This window comes from Rhamphochromis longiceps, linkage group LG9 (assembly GCF_057381845.1).
Source record: "Rhamphochromis longiceps isolate RC_006_pf linkage group LG9, R_longiceps_female_GT1.1, whole genome shotgun sequence".
In the NCBI taxonomy this organism is placed as follows: Eukaryota; Metazoa; Chordata; class Actinopteri; order Cichliformes; family Cichlidae; genus Rhamphochromis; species Rhamphochromis longiceps.
In genome coordinates this window covers 5,170,208-5,189,500 of record NC_140565.1, presented here as the reverse complement: position 1 = coordinate 5,189,500, position 19,293 = coordinate 5,170,208, and the positions used below count along the sequence as shown (strand labels likewise).

Sequence of the window (19,293 nt, the reverse complement as noted above, 5' to 3'; positions counted from 1 at the left end):
TTGTCTGCAGAAACCACACACACACACACACACACACCCACACACACTCTCTCGCCCAGCTGCGGGCACATTCTCAATTGGAAATACAAAGAATGACAACTTTATTCCTGGACTCTGCCTGTTTGTTCCTCTCACATCTGAACATTTGCAAGTGTTCTGACCCGACACTCTGAAGTGATTGCTGCCAGCTCAGATTTCTTTAACCCTTCTGAACAAGTTCCTTCTTCTGTATATTGGAACACTGGGCCACTAGTTGTTTCGCTGTAAGTCTAGATGCTGGGTATCAAAGATTCCATAGGTTCCTCATTCCTCTTATTCATGGAACTTCTTCTGCTGGGTTACATGTCTTTGTAAAGTTACTTACAACACATGCAAAGATGTCATACTCTAGGTACTCTTTATAATGAATAAATACCAAATTGAGCATTTTACTTTAAATCTTTTTTGTTTGTTTTTTTGTGTTAAATGTAACATTTTCTATTGATTAGAGAGACCACAGTTCAAAAGTGCTTTTGTAAAGAAGAAACTTTGTAAAATGAAAGTGGATAGCAAACTCATGTTATGGCTAACTTACTGTCCATCTAACATATTTTCAGCTGTCACTTAGCTCTTGATATTTCACACTGGATGCTGAATTGCAGCCGTAAGCTGCTTTTGTTCCCATATGGAGTAGCTGAAATGACGCCCGTATAAAATGATGTGGCTGGAGAGAATGCTCACTTCTCCTAAAGCACCGTGGCCATGCACATCTGCCACCGCTGCCATCATATCCCCACCTGTCTGCAGCATAATTGCAAGAACGTGGGCTCGATTTATTTACAGGTGTAATCGACTTGTCAGGAATGAATGAGCTGGCACACACAGACAAGTCTAAATGGTTCGGAACAGTTTGAATGACATTGAGATTAACCCTGCGAACTGACACGTCTCTATCACTCTATGTCATCTGAAATAAGGGTAGAGCTCAGTGTTCAACTTGTATCTATCATGCAGCGCTGGCAACAATAATCAATCTGACATGCCATCTGTCTTTGCTTCATAACCATCTGCATTCACATTCACTCCCAGCCATGCTCATTTTCTTCCTCTTTCTTTTCTCCTTTCATTCTTTCTTCTCTGCCTGCTCTACCTCTGAGTCTTCCTCCCCACCTATCTTCATCATTTCTTAATCTTTCTAGACTTCCCCTCCCGCTATCTTTCAATACTGTGTTTCTAATATCAACTGTGGCACTAATTAATGGAATTGTACAGAGAGAATAGAAAGCAGATGGCTTCATTACGCAAACAAATATAATCACATCCAAAACAGTGGAACATTCTGCAATGATCTCTGCATAATAAGGCATCCTACTAAACATAGTATACTATTATAGATACTACTAATAAGGGAGAAAACACGCCTTACTACTCAGTGTTAAAAACTCCTTCCAGGAAATGTATTTTCAGTCTGTTAATGTGATTGAAAATTATTCACTGTTCATTTGATTGCGAGAGTTTTCAGTCCAAAAAAGAAAAAACCAGGGCAGACGATTTTAGCATGTGGTGTCCTCATAAAATATGGTGAGAATCAAGTGTTGCGGCAATACTGCATGTGTGTAAGTCATACATGGGAAAAATCTGCAGGACTCACACATATTTGGGCATCAGTTGTTTTAGCTGAGAACACAGGGATTTCATCTGGCTCACTAAGAAATTTATGTTAATCAAGTTGTGGCACAAACAAGCTCTCAGAAAGAGTGCTGCATAAGCAAAGAGGCCCTTCATCACCAATTACAAGAGCAGCTCGCATGATTCAGCTAGAAGACTAATTCACCCAGGCTGCAGACGTGTGCCCCAAAGCCTCTTCATAACTCGAGTGTTTTCTGATCTAATCGTAGAGCTGGTGATAGAAACCCCTTCATGCACTGTTTCCTGATATGTTGGTCGCATTGGCCTGATTTATTTGGGATGCCTCCTGTGTTGGTCTGTATGGTTTCCTGTCATACCTGAAGTGGTCACAACCCCCTTTAGAGATCAACAGAGTGGATCTTAAGAGGTCTGAGGAGTTATTGTGACATAGATCCCACCTTAATTAGGCAGGAGACCATGGTTCATGTCTTGTTGGGATCTTTGTCGTGCACTTCAGCATTTCTATTTATTTCATTTGCTTTTTCCTTTTACCTGGACTTGATGGTTAGGGTTATGTAAGAAATACTTGGTTAGGTTTAAAAAAGGTCAACTTCAACACTTGACCCTTAACAGGTATTCAACAGCCCTAGATGTGTCCCAGTAATACGAGAAATTATTGTTGTGTTCTGTTAACACTTAAAAGAAAAATAATCCACTATATTCAAAGTGGTATTGGTGTAAGCTTTGAATGCGAGACTTTCTGCAGTTGGCTCAGCCACATCAGCAAAATTAAACTATTAACTAACCAACTAATAGGTTCAATATCGCTGAAATTCTTGTTATAGCTGTTCCCTTATGGTATATATGGATAATGGGAAGAAATTGCTAAGAAATTATTTAACTCTAATATTTTTAGACAATAATTTTATACTCAAATTATCATTAGTTTGATGGGTTTTTTTTTTAAATTAATAACATGTACATTAATGCCATCCAAACAGCCTTGCTGATGTTCTTTGATGCTGATCATTTGGATTCTGTTAAACTTAAAGACTCTGGCTGCTGAAGAAATAAAAACTGCAAGTGGCACACAATTAGCTTTCTATGCTCAGTTTAAGCTGTAATATATGGTAGCAATAGTCCACTGGAAAGCTAGCATGAGGCTGCCTATCAGTCTTTCTGCATCATTAACACATGCTGCCTGTCTTGTGTGACTGTGTTTGTGTGTGTGTGTTTAGTGTTAAGGTTCACAATTGAGGAGGGAGAGTACAAACCACTCTTGGTCCAGAAGCTCTTGGTCCAACAATGATTTTAATGAACACACGTGTGGGAAGACACTCTGTACGCAGACAGCCAGTAGTCCTCGACTTAATCAAAGCATGAACAGATATTTTATAGCATCAGGGTTTGTTTACTGACGCCCCTTCATGCGTCACCGATACATTTTATACATAGATCAGATCAACATCACCATGACTTTTCACCCAGAAAATCATCTTCTATTTTTATGGCTGGTACTTTCCGTTCTTGTCTCAAAGTGAATTGTTCCTCTTTCTTGTCGAGACATAACTAATCTCTCCTCTAAATAAGTCTAACTAATGTGTGTGTATGTGTTGACCTCACATGCTCTTTGTGTCACCTCTTCACCTCCTACTGTCTGTGTCTCGTCCTCAAATGCTCTTTCCCAATTCACCTGTTGCACTTCTGACCTTTCACTAGACCAGAAGCTCACTGAGACTATGTGTATGTCTTCTACTAAATAAATGTTTTAACCAAGAACCTCTACTAAAACCTTAATATAAAATGACCTGATATAAGTGTTTTGTAAGCATGTATTGCAATTCCTTCTATGTTCTAGTTTTCCCTCAGCATGTATCACCTGAACAGTCACGTCAGTGAAGCTTAAGACCTTTAAAGAACCTGAACATCAACTCAAATAAGCACAGATATGCAATATGTATAAAATAGTTATAACTGCACCTGGAATACAAGGTCAACATAATAACTGTATGCATAACATCTTAAGGCCATCTTAAAGCTATCTGTTACATGGTTAAAGCAATGATCATACTGCAGATTATATTATGCTGGTCAAATACTTTTTGTTCATCCCCACAATCCCCCTTTCGACCTCTGGCACACCAGAGGTCGATACATAGGTTGTTGTTCACTCCTCAGTCCACTCGGCTACCTCCAGATCCATCATCGGCATCATGGACATAGGGGCCACCGCCCCAGGGTCCACTGCCTTTACAATCACTTTCTCTACCAACCTTCGGGCACAAGGAATGAGACAACAACCACAGGTCACCAAAATACCCACCAATACAGATAGAGACAACATAATTGACAGAGCAAGCCCCTTCCACTTTCCCTTTTTTACTCTTTTTATTTAAACCACCCCTTTTCAAACTCTCAATTTGTTACCACTCCTTTCTGTAGGCGCGGCGATCTCCTCCTAGGCTGCTCTTCTTTCTTCGGCCTTCCAGGTGGACTACTGGTCGGCCCGTTGCACAGGTGAAGAGGTTTATTCTGCCTCTGTTCCTTGACACCTGCGTTCTTTTAAGACGAATTTTCCTCCACCAAGCTCTTGTGTGCGGGTGCACACTGCGACCAGTGGTACCAGGTGTCGCCTTTCCCTTTCAGCTGGACTGCTGTAGCCGTCCGGGCGGTCACCTCATACGGACCAGTCCAGCGGGGCTCCTTCCACTTTCGCTTAATGACCTTTAGCCATACAGCCTTTGCGTCCGGTACCTCTCCGTTCCCCGTGGGTCTCTCACAAGTGACCTGTTTTGTAAAGCTGGACACAAGAGCTTTCAACTCATTAAAATATTCTGCATGAGACCTGTTGCTTGTCCTGGGCTGCTCCACCGGGACCACTGTCCAGGGTGCTGGAAACTGTCTCCCAGTCAGCAGCTCATAAGGGGTGAAACCTGTGGATTGGTTAACAGAACATCTTATGGTCATCAAAGCAATGGGCAGGGCTGCGACCCAATTTAGCCCTGTCTGGGCACAGATTTTAGCCAACTTGTTTTTCAAATTTAGGTTCATCCTCTCTACCTCTTGCAAATCTTTGTTCTTGAAGTGAGTACCATTGTCTGATCTAATTCTCTTGGGAAACCCATGCCTTGGAATGTAATGATTGATTAAGCACTTAATCACGCTTTTCGCGTCTTCACATTTGGTCGCCCATGCTTCGGGCCATCCAGTCAGAACATCCACACACACCAACAAATACCTCACCCCACCTGGCCCTGTATCAACCATGTCGGTATAATCAATCACGACCTCTTCTCCTGGCCTTTCTGGCATGAGAAACTTACCAGCTTCAGGTTTTACTGCTGGCTTTGGGTTGTGTGCCCCACAAATTAGGCACGTTCTGGCCTTTTCCAGTATCATCCTTCTCAAATCAGGACGCCACCATCGGCACAAATTTCTCTCCATCTGTTTCACTCCCACGTGACCAAGCCCATGAGCCTCATTCACCTTCTGTTCCGCCATTTTGGCCGTTAAAGCGGGACGCCCATCTGGCCCCCTCCACAAACCGCCATCTTGCCAGGCTCCTTTGTTTTCCCACACCCCCTTTTCCTCTGGGGATGTCTCCTCCTGAGCCTGTCTAACTTCTTCCATGCTGTTAGTGCTAACCTCCTCTTCTGGGGTTACTTGCACCATTTGTCTCTGTCCTTTGTAGCCCGCTGCTTCCTTTGCGGCTTCATCAGCTTTCTGATTTCCCTTTGCCACCATACTGTCTGCTTGTGAGTGGCCTTTGCATTTTATAATACTTACCTCGTCTGGGTCCTCCAGGGCCTTTTCCAGTTCCTCCATTTCCTTTTTGTGACAGATGGGTGCATTAGTGGCTGTTCTGAACCCGGCTCTCTTCCACTGAGCCAGTTCCACATGAGCTGCTCCAAACGCATATGCTGAGTCAGTGTAGATGTTCACTCTCATGTTTTTAGCCAACCTCAGGGCTCGAGTTAGGGCTATCACTTCAGCTCTCTGGGCCGACTGTTGTCCCTCAATTTTTCCTGCTTCTTTCACCTGAAACTCAGTTCCTACTCTACAGACTACTGCATAGCCGGCTTTTAATCCTTCTTCATCTCTGTGGCAGCATCCATCTGTGAACCAATCCTCAGCTCCATATATGGGCTCTGCCTTCAGGTCTTCCCTGATTTTTCCTTCAACTTGGGCTTTCTTAATACAGTCATGTGGTTCTCCTGACCCCATTAGGTCTGCCATATTTATTCCTTCATGTGTGAATATCAAATTTGGCGCCTCTAAAATTTTGCTCAACCTTTGTTGCGTCAGTGGAGTCATTGTGAATACCTGTGAGTTCACATAGGCCACTACACTGTGTGTGGTAAGCACTTTCAGTGGGTGTTCCCTCACTATGTGTGCTGTTTTCTGAATTATCTTTGCTACTCCTGCTGCGTGTTGTGTGCATGTGGGATGCCTTGCTTCTGTTGAATTTAATCTTATGCTGACATACATAAGTACATCCCTACCTCCCCCTTTTTTCTGAAACAACACACCATTCACAACTCCCTTTGTTTCTGAAACATCAAAATAAAATGCCTCATCATAGTTAGGTGTGGCCAGATCTGTGGCTCTTGACAAATCCTGTTTTAGCTAAATGAACGCTGTCTCTGTGTCCGGCGGCCAAGGCAATTCAGCCTTCAGATTTCGAACACCAACTTTCTTGATCAGGTCCCTTATAGGGGCAGTTTTACCCGCATAGTTCGGAATGAACTGCCTGCTGTAACCTGTCAAGCCAAGAAAGGAAAGCAACTCCTTCACAGTTCTTGGTTTTGGATGTGTCAGAATTTGGTCTCTGTGTGTGTTCATTAACCCCACTGATCTGTGTGCGATCACCCGGCCCAGGAATGTTACCTCTGGCCGGACCAACTGCAGTTTTTCTTTACTCACTTTGAAGCCACACTCCGCCAATCTGTTCAACACCACGAGCGATGCTGCCGTACAGGCCGCTGCTGACGGGGCTGCAATAAGAAGATCATCAACATACTGTATTAATGTACAGCCCTCTGGCAGTTGACATGGGGACAATGCCTCTTTCAACACCTGATTGAAAATTCCTGGTGAGAGTGCAAAGCCTTGTGGTAGGCGTGTGTACCTAAATTTCCGGCCTCTGTATGTGAAAGAGAAAATGTCTCTGTGTGACTCGTGCAGTGGGAGACAAAAAATGCATTCGCTAGGTCAATACATGTGAACCACTTTTGGTCCCCAGTAATTTCGGTCAGAGCTGTGTAGGGATTTGGTACAGGCACAGTGTCAGTCCTCAGTATGGCATTTATTGCTCTCAAATCATGTGCCATACGGTACTTCCCTGTCCCATGTTTTTCCACTGGCAAAATAGGTGTGTTCCAAAATGACCATGAGGGCTCAAGCACTCCTGCCTTCCACAGTCCTTCAATGGTTTCAGCTATACCTTCCTCTGCTTCAGTTTTGTGCTTATATTGTGGTCTGTTAATTGGTATGTCAGACTTCAGCTGGAACAGGACAGGCGAACAGTTAGCTAAACCTACATCTGTGGGCCCTGCGGACCACAAAGTATCAGGCAATTTTGAGAGCTCAGCTACTGCATCAGGATGATCCATTCTTTCCCTGCCATGTATTCTGGAGATTTCTTTATGTTCTAAGATCACTGCATCGTTGGACAAACAAGTTATGCGATATATTTTACATTTTGGTGCATACCAGACATTTGGAATTTGGGTGCTTTGCCAGCATGCGTTGTCCAGCGCCCGCTTGACCATTGGTCCCAGATCTCTTGGCCCATGACCCTCGTGGACCGCCAATGTAATGTGAGGGGCTTAATCCTCTCCCACATTGTACCAAGGCACTTGTTCATCAGTAAATTTCACAGCCGCGGCCACACCTTCTGGTCCAACATAAATGTTATGTGTTCGCACATTCCACGTCTGTCCCTCAAGATCAGACTGGAACTGTTCCCGATAGATATCGTTATCTTCCCTATCATAAAAGAGTGTAACGTGGAAAGGATCTCGCGGGGGAATAGACGGCCAGACTCATTATCCAGGGTTTCCACAGCTGATAATGTCTGATAAGTTCTGGACTAGATATTGAGTCTTTGAAGGTGATCCCAGGCACGGGAATTCTTTTCCTCCAGGCAGAGTAACCATCAGTCCATCTGGTGAGCACATGATTGTGGCTCCCAGTTTCACAAGCAGGTCCCTGCCCATCAGATTTGCAGCCACCTGTCAGGACACCACATATTTGTCTCTCAAAGTCTGTTTTCCCAGCTTTGTCAATGCTGGATCTGTCAATGGCAGTGTCATTGGAATCCCGGAAAAGCCTACCACATTAACTGTGTGACAGGAGAGTGTCGCACTGTCTGGTGTGTCTTTCAGTGTTGAGTATGTTGCTCCAGTATCCACCAGGAAGGGCAATTCAGTGCCTTCCACGGTCATTGACAGCATGGGTTCTGCCGTCCCCACGCTGTTCGGTCTCTCCGGGCTCCGTCAGTATTGCTCCCCCTCCCAGCCCCAGTCAGCTACTGGGTACTGGGCGACTGGTGCTGCATTCGGGTTTGGAGCTTCATGTGCTCCCCTGTAAGCAGCTCTTTGTCTTGGGCCTCCTCGTGCCTGGGGTTGATAGCCTCGCCTCTGATAATTTCGCTGCGATACATGGCATTCTCGGGACCAATGTCCTTCTGCTCCACAGCTGTAACAGCCAGTCCAAGACACATTGTTAGGATTCCCTGGATTCCGAGCCCTTTGTCCTCCCCTCACGGATCCACCACGCCCTCTCTGCGGTACACCGGTCCCCCAATTCCCTACTGGTTGACGCTGCCCTGGTGCATTGGCGGGCCAACGGTCATCAGGGTAGAGACCCGGATCCTGATCTGGCCAGTCAGGCACAGGATCGGGCTGAGGCCTTGCCACCATTATTTTCCTTGCGCTCTCTTTATCCTCTTTCTTTCTGTCTCCTGCTTTGTTTTTTGCTTCTGCCAGCTGCAACTTGACCAGCCACGCCTGGGCTTCCTCCAACTCTTTCTTTTGTTTGTTTGCCAAATCCTGTTCCCGCTGAAGTCTGTGGGTCACATGTCTGTCCCACTGCACCGAGTCTACAACGGCAAAATCTGGGTTCTTTTCCAAGTCAACTGCAACCTGGTTGGGCAGCCCTGCCAGCACTGCCGAACGAAACCACGCTCTACTTTCACCCTCCTTCCCCGGATGTATTCCTGTTTCTAACAACCATTGTTCCTTTGCTTTAGCTAAACACTCTCTGGGTGTGTTTTTAGGATCCCAAATAATTTTTGGAATGGCTCCAGAGTTAGGAGTTGGGTACTTCTCCCGGACTGCATCTGCTAAGTCATTCTGCACCTCATGGTATGGCAGGTCATTTGCATATCTGGTTGTTTGAGCTATCTGCTCTACATCTGCTAACCCACCACCCAGCATACAACGTCCGGCCAAAGCGCGAAAATCGCCCAGCGCTAATTCTTCTCCTTCCCAATGTTCTCCCTTGGTTATTGGTGGAAGTTGTTTAACCAATGCTTCCAAATCTCTCACCTTATAGGCGCGATAAACTGGTTCGTTCTTTGGACCTGCTATTAGAGGCAGATTTAAACCAGGGTCAGGAGCTCCTTGTTCAAAACTCACTTTTCTACTCTTCCTCAACTTTCCTTTTCCCTTTGAGCTCTTAAATATGGGCCGTCTCTGTGCTTGGTCTCTCTTCACACTTCTTTTCCTCAAAATTAGGCTTGTACTTGGTTGGGGTTCAGCTCCTCCATCTTCGTCCTCCTCATCGTCCTCTTCTTCTGATGACGTCGCACGGTCTTCATTCTCCTCTTCTGGCCCTCCCTGCATTACTCTCTGCTTTATAACCTCCAATGCCGTTAATGCCTCTATTGACGCACGTAGGGCCTCATGCATTTGTCCATACACTTCTCCTTCAGTTTTTAACACCAAGCTCAGAGCTATTTTATCACCCAGCCCTTTCTGTTGGGATGTAATAAGTTTGCTTACCTCAACCTCCATCGCTTGGCACTCCTTCTCTGCTGATTTTAATACTCCAGGGGAAGCCAAACGAATAGCTTTCTTAAGCTGTTCAAGCTGATCCTTCAGAGGTTTGCATCCCCTTTTCCCACTAGGTGTCGCACCCGAGCTGTCAGCCATTCTCTGAAACACAGACTTACCTCTTCCAATGGCGTTGGTCGACTCCACCTTCTAGGTCTAGGTCACCCAGACACGCTTAACTTTCGGTTTCAGTCTTCGTCTCGCTGTTCTCGCAACCACTGGCTCCTCTTCCCCTGCTCGGTGACACACAAAGTTTAACCCAGCACTTTAGACGCTGTCCTCGCGTTCTCAAGCGTTGACACTCAATCAAAATTATTCGCCCTCAAAGTGTTAATATATGACACCAGCAACCCTTATGCGCAACGCGCTCACCTCCGTATACTTACCTCTCCAATAGTTCCTCGGATTAGTGTTTTTCCGTTTTTTCATTTATTTTAAACCCATTAACGGCGCTGCGCGTCCCTTATATACTTTACAGCAACACACCCTCAAGCATCCCTCAACTTATCCCGTACTAATAAATCTAAAACCAAGAAATCACCTTTATGTCATTATGTCAAAGCTTTCTCCATTTTGCACAGCCTGCCACATGTTTAACAAAAAATCGCTGCCCGAGAAGGCTCCCACATATCAAGGTGGTCGTTCTCACAAATTTCCAGCAGACCCTCAAATAAACAAAAACAACGACCCAGGCAGGCTTCCAGTTCAGCCTCCTCAATTTCTATGCACACCGAAAACTCATGGGGAGATTCTTCTGTCTCCCCGTGTCCTACACAATTCACCTCCAAATGATCCCCTACAATTGAAATTTCAGTGTGGAATGAGGCAGAGATTAACATTTCCTTATTTATTTACTATATGTAACCTGAATTTTTCTCTCTCTTATCAAATAACAAAGGTTATCTTTAAAATTTGTTATTGAACTACTAATTAAGTTGCTTTTTATGGTATCAGTGGTAAACTACCCCTAAAAAGTCCACTTTATTGCGTGTTCATTGAGTTACTTCTATTAAGGCTATTTAACAAGTTCAATTTACCCATACTCATTAATCTGTCACGCTTATTAGTGGCTCATGGTTGCTTAAAGCCTATGTCTGACTTGACCACAGAGTTAGAGCATCATTCAATCCTCTCAGGATGACCACTCCACTTACTCTGCATCCAGTCAGCTCATTAATTAACAACCCTTGCAGACTGTAACCCTTTTTATTTTTTGTTTATGCCTTCAAATCCACCTTAAATCTTCTTACCTAAACGTTGGTTTTAAACACAAACAATTCTTATATTCTACTTTGAAACGCTGTCACCATTCATATATTTACAATGTTATTATATACTAAGCCAGCATTTTAATCGCAGACATTTATCCACATTTGCAAACAATAGTTATAGAGCTGAATAACACACAAAACCGAAAGCATAGTCCTCTCATGCGCTCTGCATCAGCTGCCTCATTTGCATGCACACACACTCTCCATCTAAAAATGGCAGCAGGCAGTCAGTGCATTGCTGACTCGACACACAGCCTCCTCTCACACCAAATTTTCTTATTCTATATTACAACGACGTCTTATATTTACAACCACTGTCAGATCTGTCAGCTTTAGCGCCTACACAATTTCGACAAATTTAAAATAACCGCCCAGCGGATAAACTCCCTGAGTTTTTTGCGACCAATTCACCAGTATCTGTCCAACAGTTTCTGGCCTCATCTCTAAAGTCCCTAACACAATTTAAAAGCGTCAACCAACCCAAACTTTGCCTGAAGCTCTATTTTTGGCATTTCACAGCCAAGGCTTACCCTGAAGTTTTAAGTTAAAGTTACACGCCCGAAGTCCAACTTCTTCTGACCAAAAAAGCGCAGGTACCGTTCCAAACGGTAAGGAGACTCTAACTCCTAGCTTCATTCCAGGATGCCCTGTACCCCACAGTTAAGCCAAACTGAACTAACCCTGTTCACCGACAGGTCAATGTCGCGCGTCCACGACAAGGAGGGAGCGTAACCTCCGGGCTCTGCGCTTCCTAGAACCCCCACGGTTCCGTTCTAAAATAATTTATAATACTTTGAAACAACAATCAACACCCGAAACAAGTGTATAACTGAGGCAGGTGCAACCTAGTGGTCAATGGAGACTCCAACTCACAAAATGACCGCTCAGGTCCACTCTTATGACCAAATTTGGACTCTAACCAACACAATAACCAATTCCCTACCAAACTACTTGAGACTCGAACTCAATTTCTTTGGGACTTCAACCCAGTATTTAAACTTTTCTTATCAGACTCTTAACTACTTTCATTTCTTCTTAGCAGAACTCTAGCTGCATCAACTCATGAGATTTTCATCAAAATCAAAACAGACATCCACCAGTAACTTCAGTGAGTAGACTTAAATTTTATCATGTCCAATTTGGCACACTTTGGAAATAATTCAACAGGTAGTGCCTTACCTTTTGGATAAGCCGGCTTATGCCCACTCACTTCGACCACTGGAATTCATGTCTGCCCGTCAGACCACCTAAGACCAAATTTCTCCATCTACCCCTCCTCAACCACCGGACGAAGCCCCCAAATGTTAAGGTTCACAATTGAGGAGGGAGAGTACAAACCACTCTTGGTCCAGAAGCTCTTGGTCCAACAATGATTTTAATGAACACACGTGTGGGAAGACACTCTGTACGCAGACAGCCAGTAGTCCTCGACTTAATCAAAGCATGAACAGATATTTTATAGCATCAGGGTTTGTTTACTGACGCCCCTTCATGCGTCACCGATACATTTTATACATAGATCAGATCAACATCACCATGACTTTTCACCCAGAAAATCATCTTCTATTTTTATGGCTGGTACTTTCCGTTCTTGTCTCAAAGTGAATTGTTCCTCTTTCTTGTCGAGACATAACTAATCTCTCCTCTAAATAAGTCTAACTAATGTGTGTGTATGTGTTGACCTCACATGCTCTTTGTGTCACCTCTTCACCTCCTACTGTCTGTGTCTCGTCCTCAAATGCTCTTTCCCAATTCACCTGTTGCACTTCTGACCTTTCACTAGACCAGAAGCTCACTGAGACTATGTGTATGTCTTCTACTAAATAAATGTTTTAACCAAGAACCTCTACTAAAACCTTAATATAAAATGACCTGATATAAGTGTTTTGTAAGCATGTATTGCAATTCCTTCTATGTTCTAGTTTTCCCTCAGCATATATCACCTGAACAGTCACGTCAGTGAAGCTTAAGACCTTTAAAGAACCTGAACATCAACTCAAATAAGCACAGATATGCAATATGTATAAAATAGTTATAACTGCACCTGGAATACAAGGTCAACATAATAACTGTATGCATAACATCTTAAGGCCATCTTAAAGCTATCTGTTACATGGTTAAAGCAATGATCATACTGCAGATTATATTATGCTGGTCAAATACTTTTTGTTCATCCCCACATTAGTCTTTTTCAGACATGAATCAGACCCAGAGGACCTGCTACTCCTGATTTTCTGTGTTCAATTTTTCTATCATCATTTTTCATTTTATTGATGAATATGAAACTTTGTGTTGTCACCCTTATTTTTTATTATTATTTTTTATTATTTCAGAATTTATTCCATTAGCCATTCCTGTTACAGACATTTATATTATGGTTTGTGTGTTTTTTAATTGTTTCATATCTAAACTTCTCATATTGTACTTCTTATCACTAAATTACTGGATTGGATCTTATTTAACACTTTTCTACTGTATTTGAACCCTCAAGGCACTTTCTTACGACAAGCTTCATTCACTCTGACGTGTGTACTCAAGGATGAGTTATCCAGATGAGCCAGAGATCTAAACGACCTTCCCATTAGTAGAGAACCTGTCATGGTCCTGGGCCATGTGGGCCCAGTATTCTTAGTTTTCATGTATTTTTGTATTTTGTTCCTTATTTAGGCCATGTTTTCTGAGTTGCCCTGTTGTGTTGTTCCCTAAGTGTTTTCCCTTCATGGCTCTCTCCCCCCTGTGTGCCCTCTATGTATTTATGAGCCCTCGTCTCCCTTTGTGGTTGTTTCATGTTTCCCCAGCCTGTTACGTCTGTGTTTCCCCGTGCTCTCTCTCCTCCTGTCTGAACCTCTGTGCCTGTACATGTCATGTTCAGTTCACCCTGCCCTGTCTCATTATGATTATCAGTGTCACCTGTGTTCCCCGTGTGTGCCCACTTTCCTCGTTTACCCTCTGTGTATTTCTGTCTGAGTCTCCCTCTGTTCGGCGTCGTGTTCTCCCTCATGTTGTGTGGATCTCCCTGTGTCTCTCTGCGTATGTTAGTTTACTTTTCCCAGTTTAGTTTTGTATTTCCTATGTTCTGCCATTCCAGCATTAAAGCTGTGATTTTGAGTTCATCCCCGTGTCTGTGAGTTTTGCTATTGGGTCCTTCTCCTGCCTGCCACACAACGTATCATGACAGAAGAACACGACCACAACATGGACCCAGCAGTTCACAACCCCTCCGCGGACCTCCAGTACGATCTGACCATGTCAGACCCAGCGGACAGTCCGGACGAGATTGGGGAGGAGCTGCAACGGCTCTGCCGGCTCATGACGCGCATCTGTGGGTGCACGGACCCCAGAGTGGTGTCCACCGGGTTGGCGGCCATTGACGCAATCCTCCAGCAAGCGCCACAGCTCCGGCGGTTTCCCCAGCTTTTTGAGGCGTTCGACTCCCTGGCCCCCCTGAAGGAGGAGCTTCGCGCCCGCACGCTGGCCCAGAGGGTGTTAAACGCCGCCTCCGCACCTACGACTCCGACCCGCAAACGGTTGTCGTTGCCGCTGCCTCGCGAGCCGGAGGCAGTCAGAGTAGGGACTCTGAGGCTCACCGCTGCACCGCCATCAACTCACAGTTCGTCTCCGCCACTGTCAAACTACATAGCCCAGCGCACCGAGATGGTGGAGGCCACAGATTTCGACGACGATGAGCGACAGCAGGTATTGCTAGCCTTACGGGAGGACGAGCTTCGTTGGAAGCCCTGGCTCATTTCAGAGGAGGAACTCACACCTGTTGCACCGCCTCGGACCAGCCGCTCGCCCTCCCCACACTGCTCAGACTTTACTTCGCCTGCCTCTTTTCTGGCAAGGATGTGGGCGGACGACGAGGAGATCGCCGCCACATCACCCTCTGCTTCGGTGACTCCAGCATCCATCGTACACACTTCCAGAAAGAACCGGCGTCAGCGCCGCCGTCGCGCACTGCTACGTCCTGTCTCGCCCTCCACGAAGCGTCCCGCGGACGCTGCGGGGGTCCTGGACGTCGATCACGAGGGGCAGCAGCACGCCGCAGGCGCACAGCTAGTGGAAGAGTTCGGGAGGGAGCCGTGGCTCGCTCCTGATCATGACGAGCGCTCTTTCCGGGGGACTCGACTGGCTCTTGGGGGTCCCCGGAGTTGCCAGGGACTTCCACCGCTCACCCCGCCCGCTTCCACGGATAAAAAGAAGCGGCACTCTCGCCACCGGCACCCTGAGCCTGCCATTTCTCGGACAGTTTTTTCTGAGCCTGCTCCTTTTCCTGCTCGTGTTTCTCCTCCCAGGTCAGTTCAGTTAGCTCCCTCGCAGCCACCCTCAGTTCAGTTAGCTCCCTCGCAGCCACCCTCAGTTCAGTTAGCTCCCTCGCAGCCACCCTCAGTTCAGTTGGCTCCCTCGCAGCCACCCTCAGTTCAGTTAGCTCCCTCGCAGCCGCCCTCAGTTCAGTTAGCTCCCTCGCAGCCGCCCTCAGTTCAGTTAGCTCCCTCGCAGCCGCCCTCAGTTCAGTTAGCTCCCTCGCAGCCGCCCTCAGTTCAGTTAGCTCCCTCGCAGCCACCCTCAGTTCAGTTAGCTCCCTCGCAGCCACCCTCAGTTCAGTTAGCTCCCTCGCAGCCCTTCACAGCTCAGTCGGCTACCCTCCTGGAAGCCCCCGCTGCCTGGTATTTTCAGCATCGGCATCTTTTCCCGTCAAGATTTATCGCTAAATCATTCGATCCTCCCTTAAGAGAGAGACTGCATCCTCGCTGCCTTCACCCCAGTACACCAGTGTCACCTGGGTCTCCAGTGTCACCCCCAGTTCAGTCTCCAGTAGCTCCAGTGTCACCCCCGGTGCAGGCCCCAGTAGCTCCAGTGCCGCCTGTAGCGCAGGCCCCAGTAGCTCCAGTGCCGCCTGTAGCGCAGGCCCCAGTAGCTCCAGTGCCGCCTGTAGCGCAGGCCCCAGTAGCTCCAGTGCCGCCTGTAGCGCAGGCCCCAGTAGCTCCAGTGCCGCCTGTAGCGCAGGCCCCAGTAGCTCCAGTAGCCCAGTCCCCGATAGCAGTACGGTCCGCTGGTCAGCTTAACATCCAGCCAGGGGTCTCAAATCTCTCTGGCTCTGCATCAGCTCCTGCTGGGAGCTCGGATGAGCTCATCCAGGACTCCGCGGCTCCCACGCCGCCATCTACCTCGTCAGCTGGGGGTTCAGGAGAACCGCACCAGCCTCATGCCGCGTCAGCTGGAGGGTCCGAGGGGCCCGTTCAGCCTCATGCCTCGTCAGCTGGAGGGTCCGAGGGGCCCGTTCAGCCTCCTGTCTCCGCTGGAGGGTCCGAGGGGCCCGTTCAGCCTCCTGTCTCCGCTGGAGGGTCCGAGGGGCCCGTTCAGCCTCATGCCTCGTCAGCTGGAGGGTCCGAGGGGCCCGTTCAGCCTCCTGTCTCCGCTGGAGGGTCCGAGGGGCCCGTTCAGCCTCATGCCTCGTCAGCTGGAGGGTCCGAGGGGCCCGTCCAGCCTCATGCCTCGTCAGCTGGAGGGTCCGAGGGGCCCGTTCAGCCTCCTGTCTCCGCTGGAGGGTCCGAGGGGCCCGTTCAGCCTCCTGTCTCCGCTGGAGGGTCCGAGGGGCCCGTTCAGCCTCACGCCGCATCAGCTGGAGGGCCCGAGGAGCCTGTCCAGCCACCACCTGCGACCGCCTCGTCGTCGCCTGGTCCGGCTGCATCTGCCTGTGCTTCTGCTACGCCTGGGCCAGCCTCTGCCTGTGCTTCTGCTACGCCTGGGCCAGCCTCTGCCTGTGCTTCTGCTACGCCTGGGCCAGCCTCTGCCTGTGCTTCTGCTACGCCTGGGCCAGCCTCTGCCTGTGCTTCGCCTGGTCCCGCCTCGACTGGTCCTGTGCCCACCGGGCCTCGGCCAGTACGCCTGACGCTGGAGAGCCGCCGCCGCTGCCTTCCGCGCGGCCGGCCCCCTGAACTGCTCCGTCGTCTCCTTCGCCGCCGCCGCTGCCTTCCGCGCGGCCGGCCCCCTGAACTGCTCCGTCGTCTCCTTCGCCGCCGCCGCTGCCTTCCGCGCGGCCGGCCCCCTGAACTGCTCCGTCGTCTCCTTCGCCGCCGCCGCTGCCTTCCGCGCGGCCGGCCTCCGGACCAGCTCTGCCACCTGTGCCACCTGCCTGGTCGGCCCCCCGACCGTGTGACCCGTGAACTCTGGTGCCTGTGGGCTCTGGGTCGGCCCCCTGAACTTTATTTTGACTATGGTCATGTGCTCCCGTGTTTTCTGTTGTTTATTTTGTTTCCCGTTCTGGTCCCTCCGTCCTGGTCCCCCGCCTCCCGCCCTGGGTGGGTTGTTTTCTGTTTTTGTTTCTCGGGTTTGGGCTGTCGGGAGCCAGCCCTTTAGGGGGGGGTGGTGTCATGGTCCTGGGCCATGTGGGCCCAGTATTCTTAGTTTTCATGTATTTTTGTATTTTGTTCCTTATTTAGGCCATGTTTTCTGAGTTGCCCTGTTGTGTTGTTCCCTAAGTGTTTTCCCTTCATGGCTCTCTCCCCCCTGTGTGCCCTCTATGTATTTATGAGCCCTCGTCTCCCTTTGTGGTTGTTTCATGTTTCCCCAGCCTGTTACGTCTGTGTTTCCCCGTGCTCTCTCTCCTCCTGTCTGAACCTCTGTGCCTGTACATGTCATGTTCAGTTCACCCTGCCCTGTCTCATTATGATTATCAGTGTCACCTGTGTTCCCCGTGTGTGCCCACTTTCCTCGTTTACCCTCTGTGTATTTCTGTCTGAGTCTCCCTCTGTTCGGCGTCGTGTTCTCCCTCATGTTGTGTGGATCTCCCTGTGTCTCTCTGCGTATGTTAGTTTACTTTTCCCAGTTTAGTTTTGTATTTCCTATGTTCTGCCATTCCAGCATTAAAGCTGTGATTTTGAGTTCATCCCCGTGTCTGTGAGTTTTGCTATTGGGTCCTTCTCCTGCCTGCCACACAACGTATCATGACAGAACCTGCTCTTTCTCCAGCTCTACTAACAGGAAAACAGTAAACTTCAGCTCTCAATTCAGTGGAATATCAAATAACAACACAAACCATTTTTGCTCTGAATCTTTCTCTCATATAGTAGAGTTATATGAAATTGGATTGTGTGAACAGTGCTCATTTCCATCATGTCACCATGCACTGATGATGATGAGGCCATAGAAATGGAAGGATTGTGGTGTTATGACTTGGTTTGTAATATTACTCTGTTACAGAATATAGTAGAATGTTTTTTCTAATTTTTCTATGTAACTTTGCACTGTCCACTGCTGTAACAAAACAAATTTCCCATGCGTGGGAGTAATAAAGGTTATCTTATCTTATCTTAGATACCATGTTTTTGTTTACAGCCAGCATTTTTTATTTATGTCAATTTTTATTTATTTTTGTTTAAATATGGCAGCTACATTATCTAGAATTTAATTTGATCAATACTTTCCTTGTGCTAGAAGTGGGTATTACAATCATCATTGATTGAAGTGGATCTACTCTGCTCATTTACAATGCTTTAAAAAAAAACTTCATGAGTTCAGTACGAAAAACTGCAGTCTGACCTTTTGTCCCACACACATTGACAGAGTTTAATATACAGCAACAACCATCATTGTAGCACTGTATTCATAAAAAAGAGAGAACCACCTATACGTTGTTAGATTTCATATCCAAAGAAGGACCTGTGTGCCATGAACAGTCACAAAGAAAATCTTGTTAGACCTGAGTTAACATTCACATATCATTTTGCACACAAATGATGCCAAATAAATGCAACGCCAAACATTTACAGAAGACTGATCTCACAATTTGAAACTTTGACCACGACCTCATCTAAGGCATTTATCTGGGGACACTAAAGACTTTGCATTACCGTAGTATCTGTATCGCCATTACAAACACAGTTTGTGTAAAATTGTTGTAGTTATTTAATTGCTGATACCATGGACTTTAAAGGGGAATATTTTTTAATTTTCCTGACAATTTATTCTTTGGCTCTCGGAGGAGGCGGACGCACTTTTTCTCCTCTCCCTTATCTTTCCTGCTTATGTCCTTGTCTAGTCTCGTGTTTTTTTTGTATTTTCCCTGGAACATTCTCTCACAGCCTGTTCTCTAAAACCTAAAAGACGAATTATGGATTGGCTCAACTGGTCCCTAAATGCAATTGACACCCCTTTCTCAACGAGAAGTTTGGGCTCGGGTGAGCCTGAGTGCTGAAGATATCTACCTATTCGGAACCATGGTAACAGGGTTCTGGCTGATCGGAGCTGGCTTGGCCCTGACTTATCGAAGAATTAAGAAAGCGGAACCGGCTGTTCAAACCCCCACAAGGCTGCCCGCTGCGATTGGAACGATGGGAGAGGCGTGAGTTTCTCAA

At 47.0% G+C, this 19,293-nt stretch overlaps 1 protein-coding gene across 1 annotated transcript; it reads left to right on the top strand.

Annotated features, from left to right (window-relative positions):
• Positions 1-13,767: 13,767 nt before the first annotated feature.
• On the top strand, positions 13,768-19,039 carry LOC146661576 (uncharacterized). The gene is made up of 2 exons (XM_085419484.1): positions 13,768-15,231; positions 19,021-19,039. The coding sequence occupies exons 1-2, from the start codon at positions 14,108-14,110 to the stop codon at positions 19,037-19,039; spliced, it is 1,143 nt and encodes a 380-aa protein (XP_085275610.1). The 5' UTR covers positions 13,768-14,107.
• Positions 19,040-19,293: the final 254 nt, after the last annotated feature.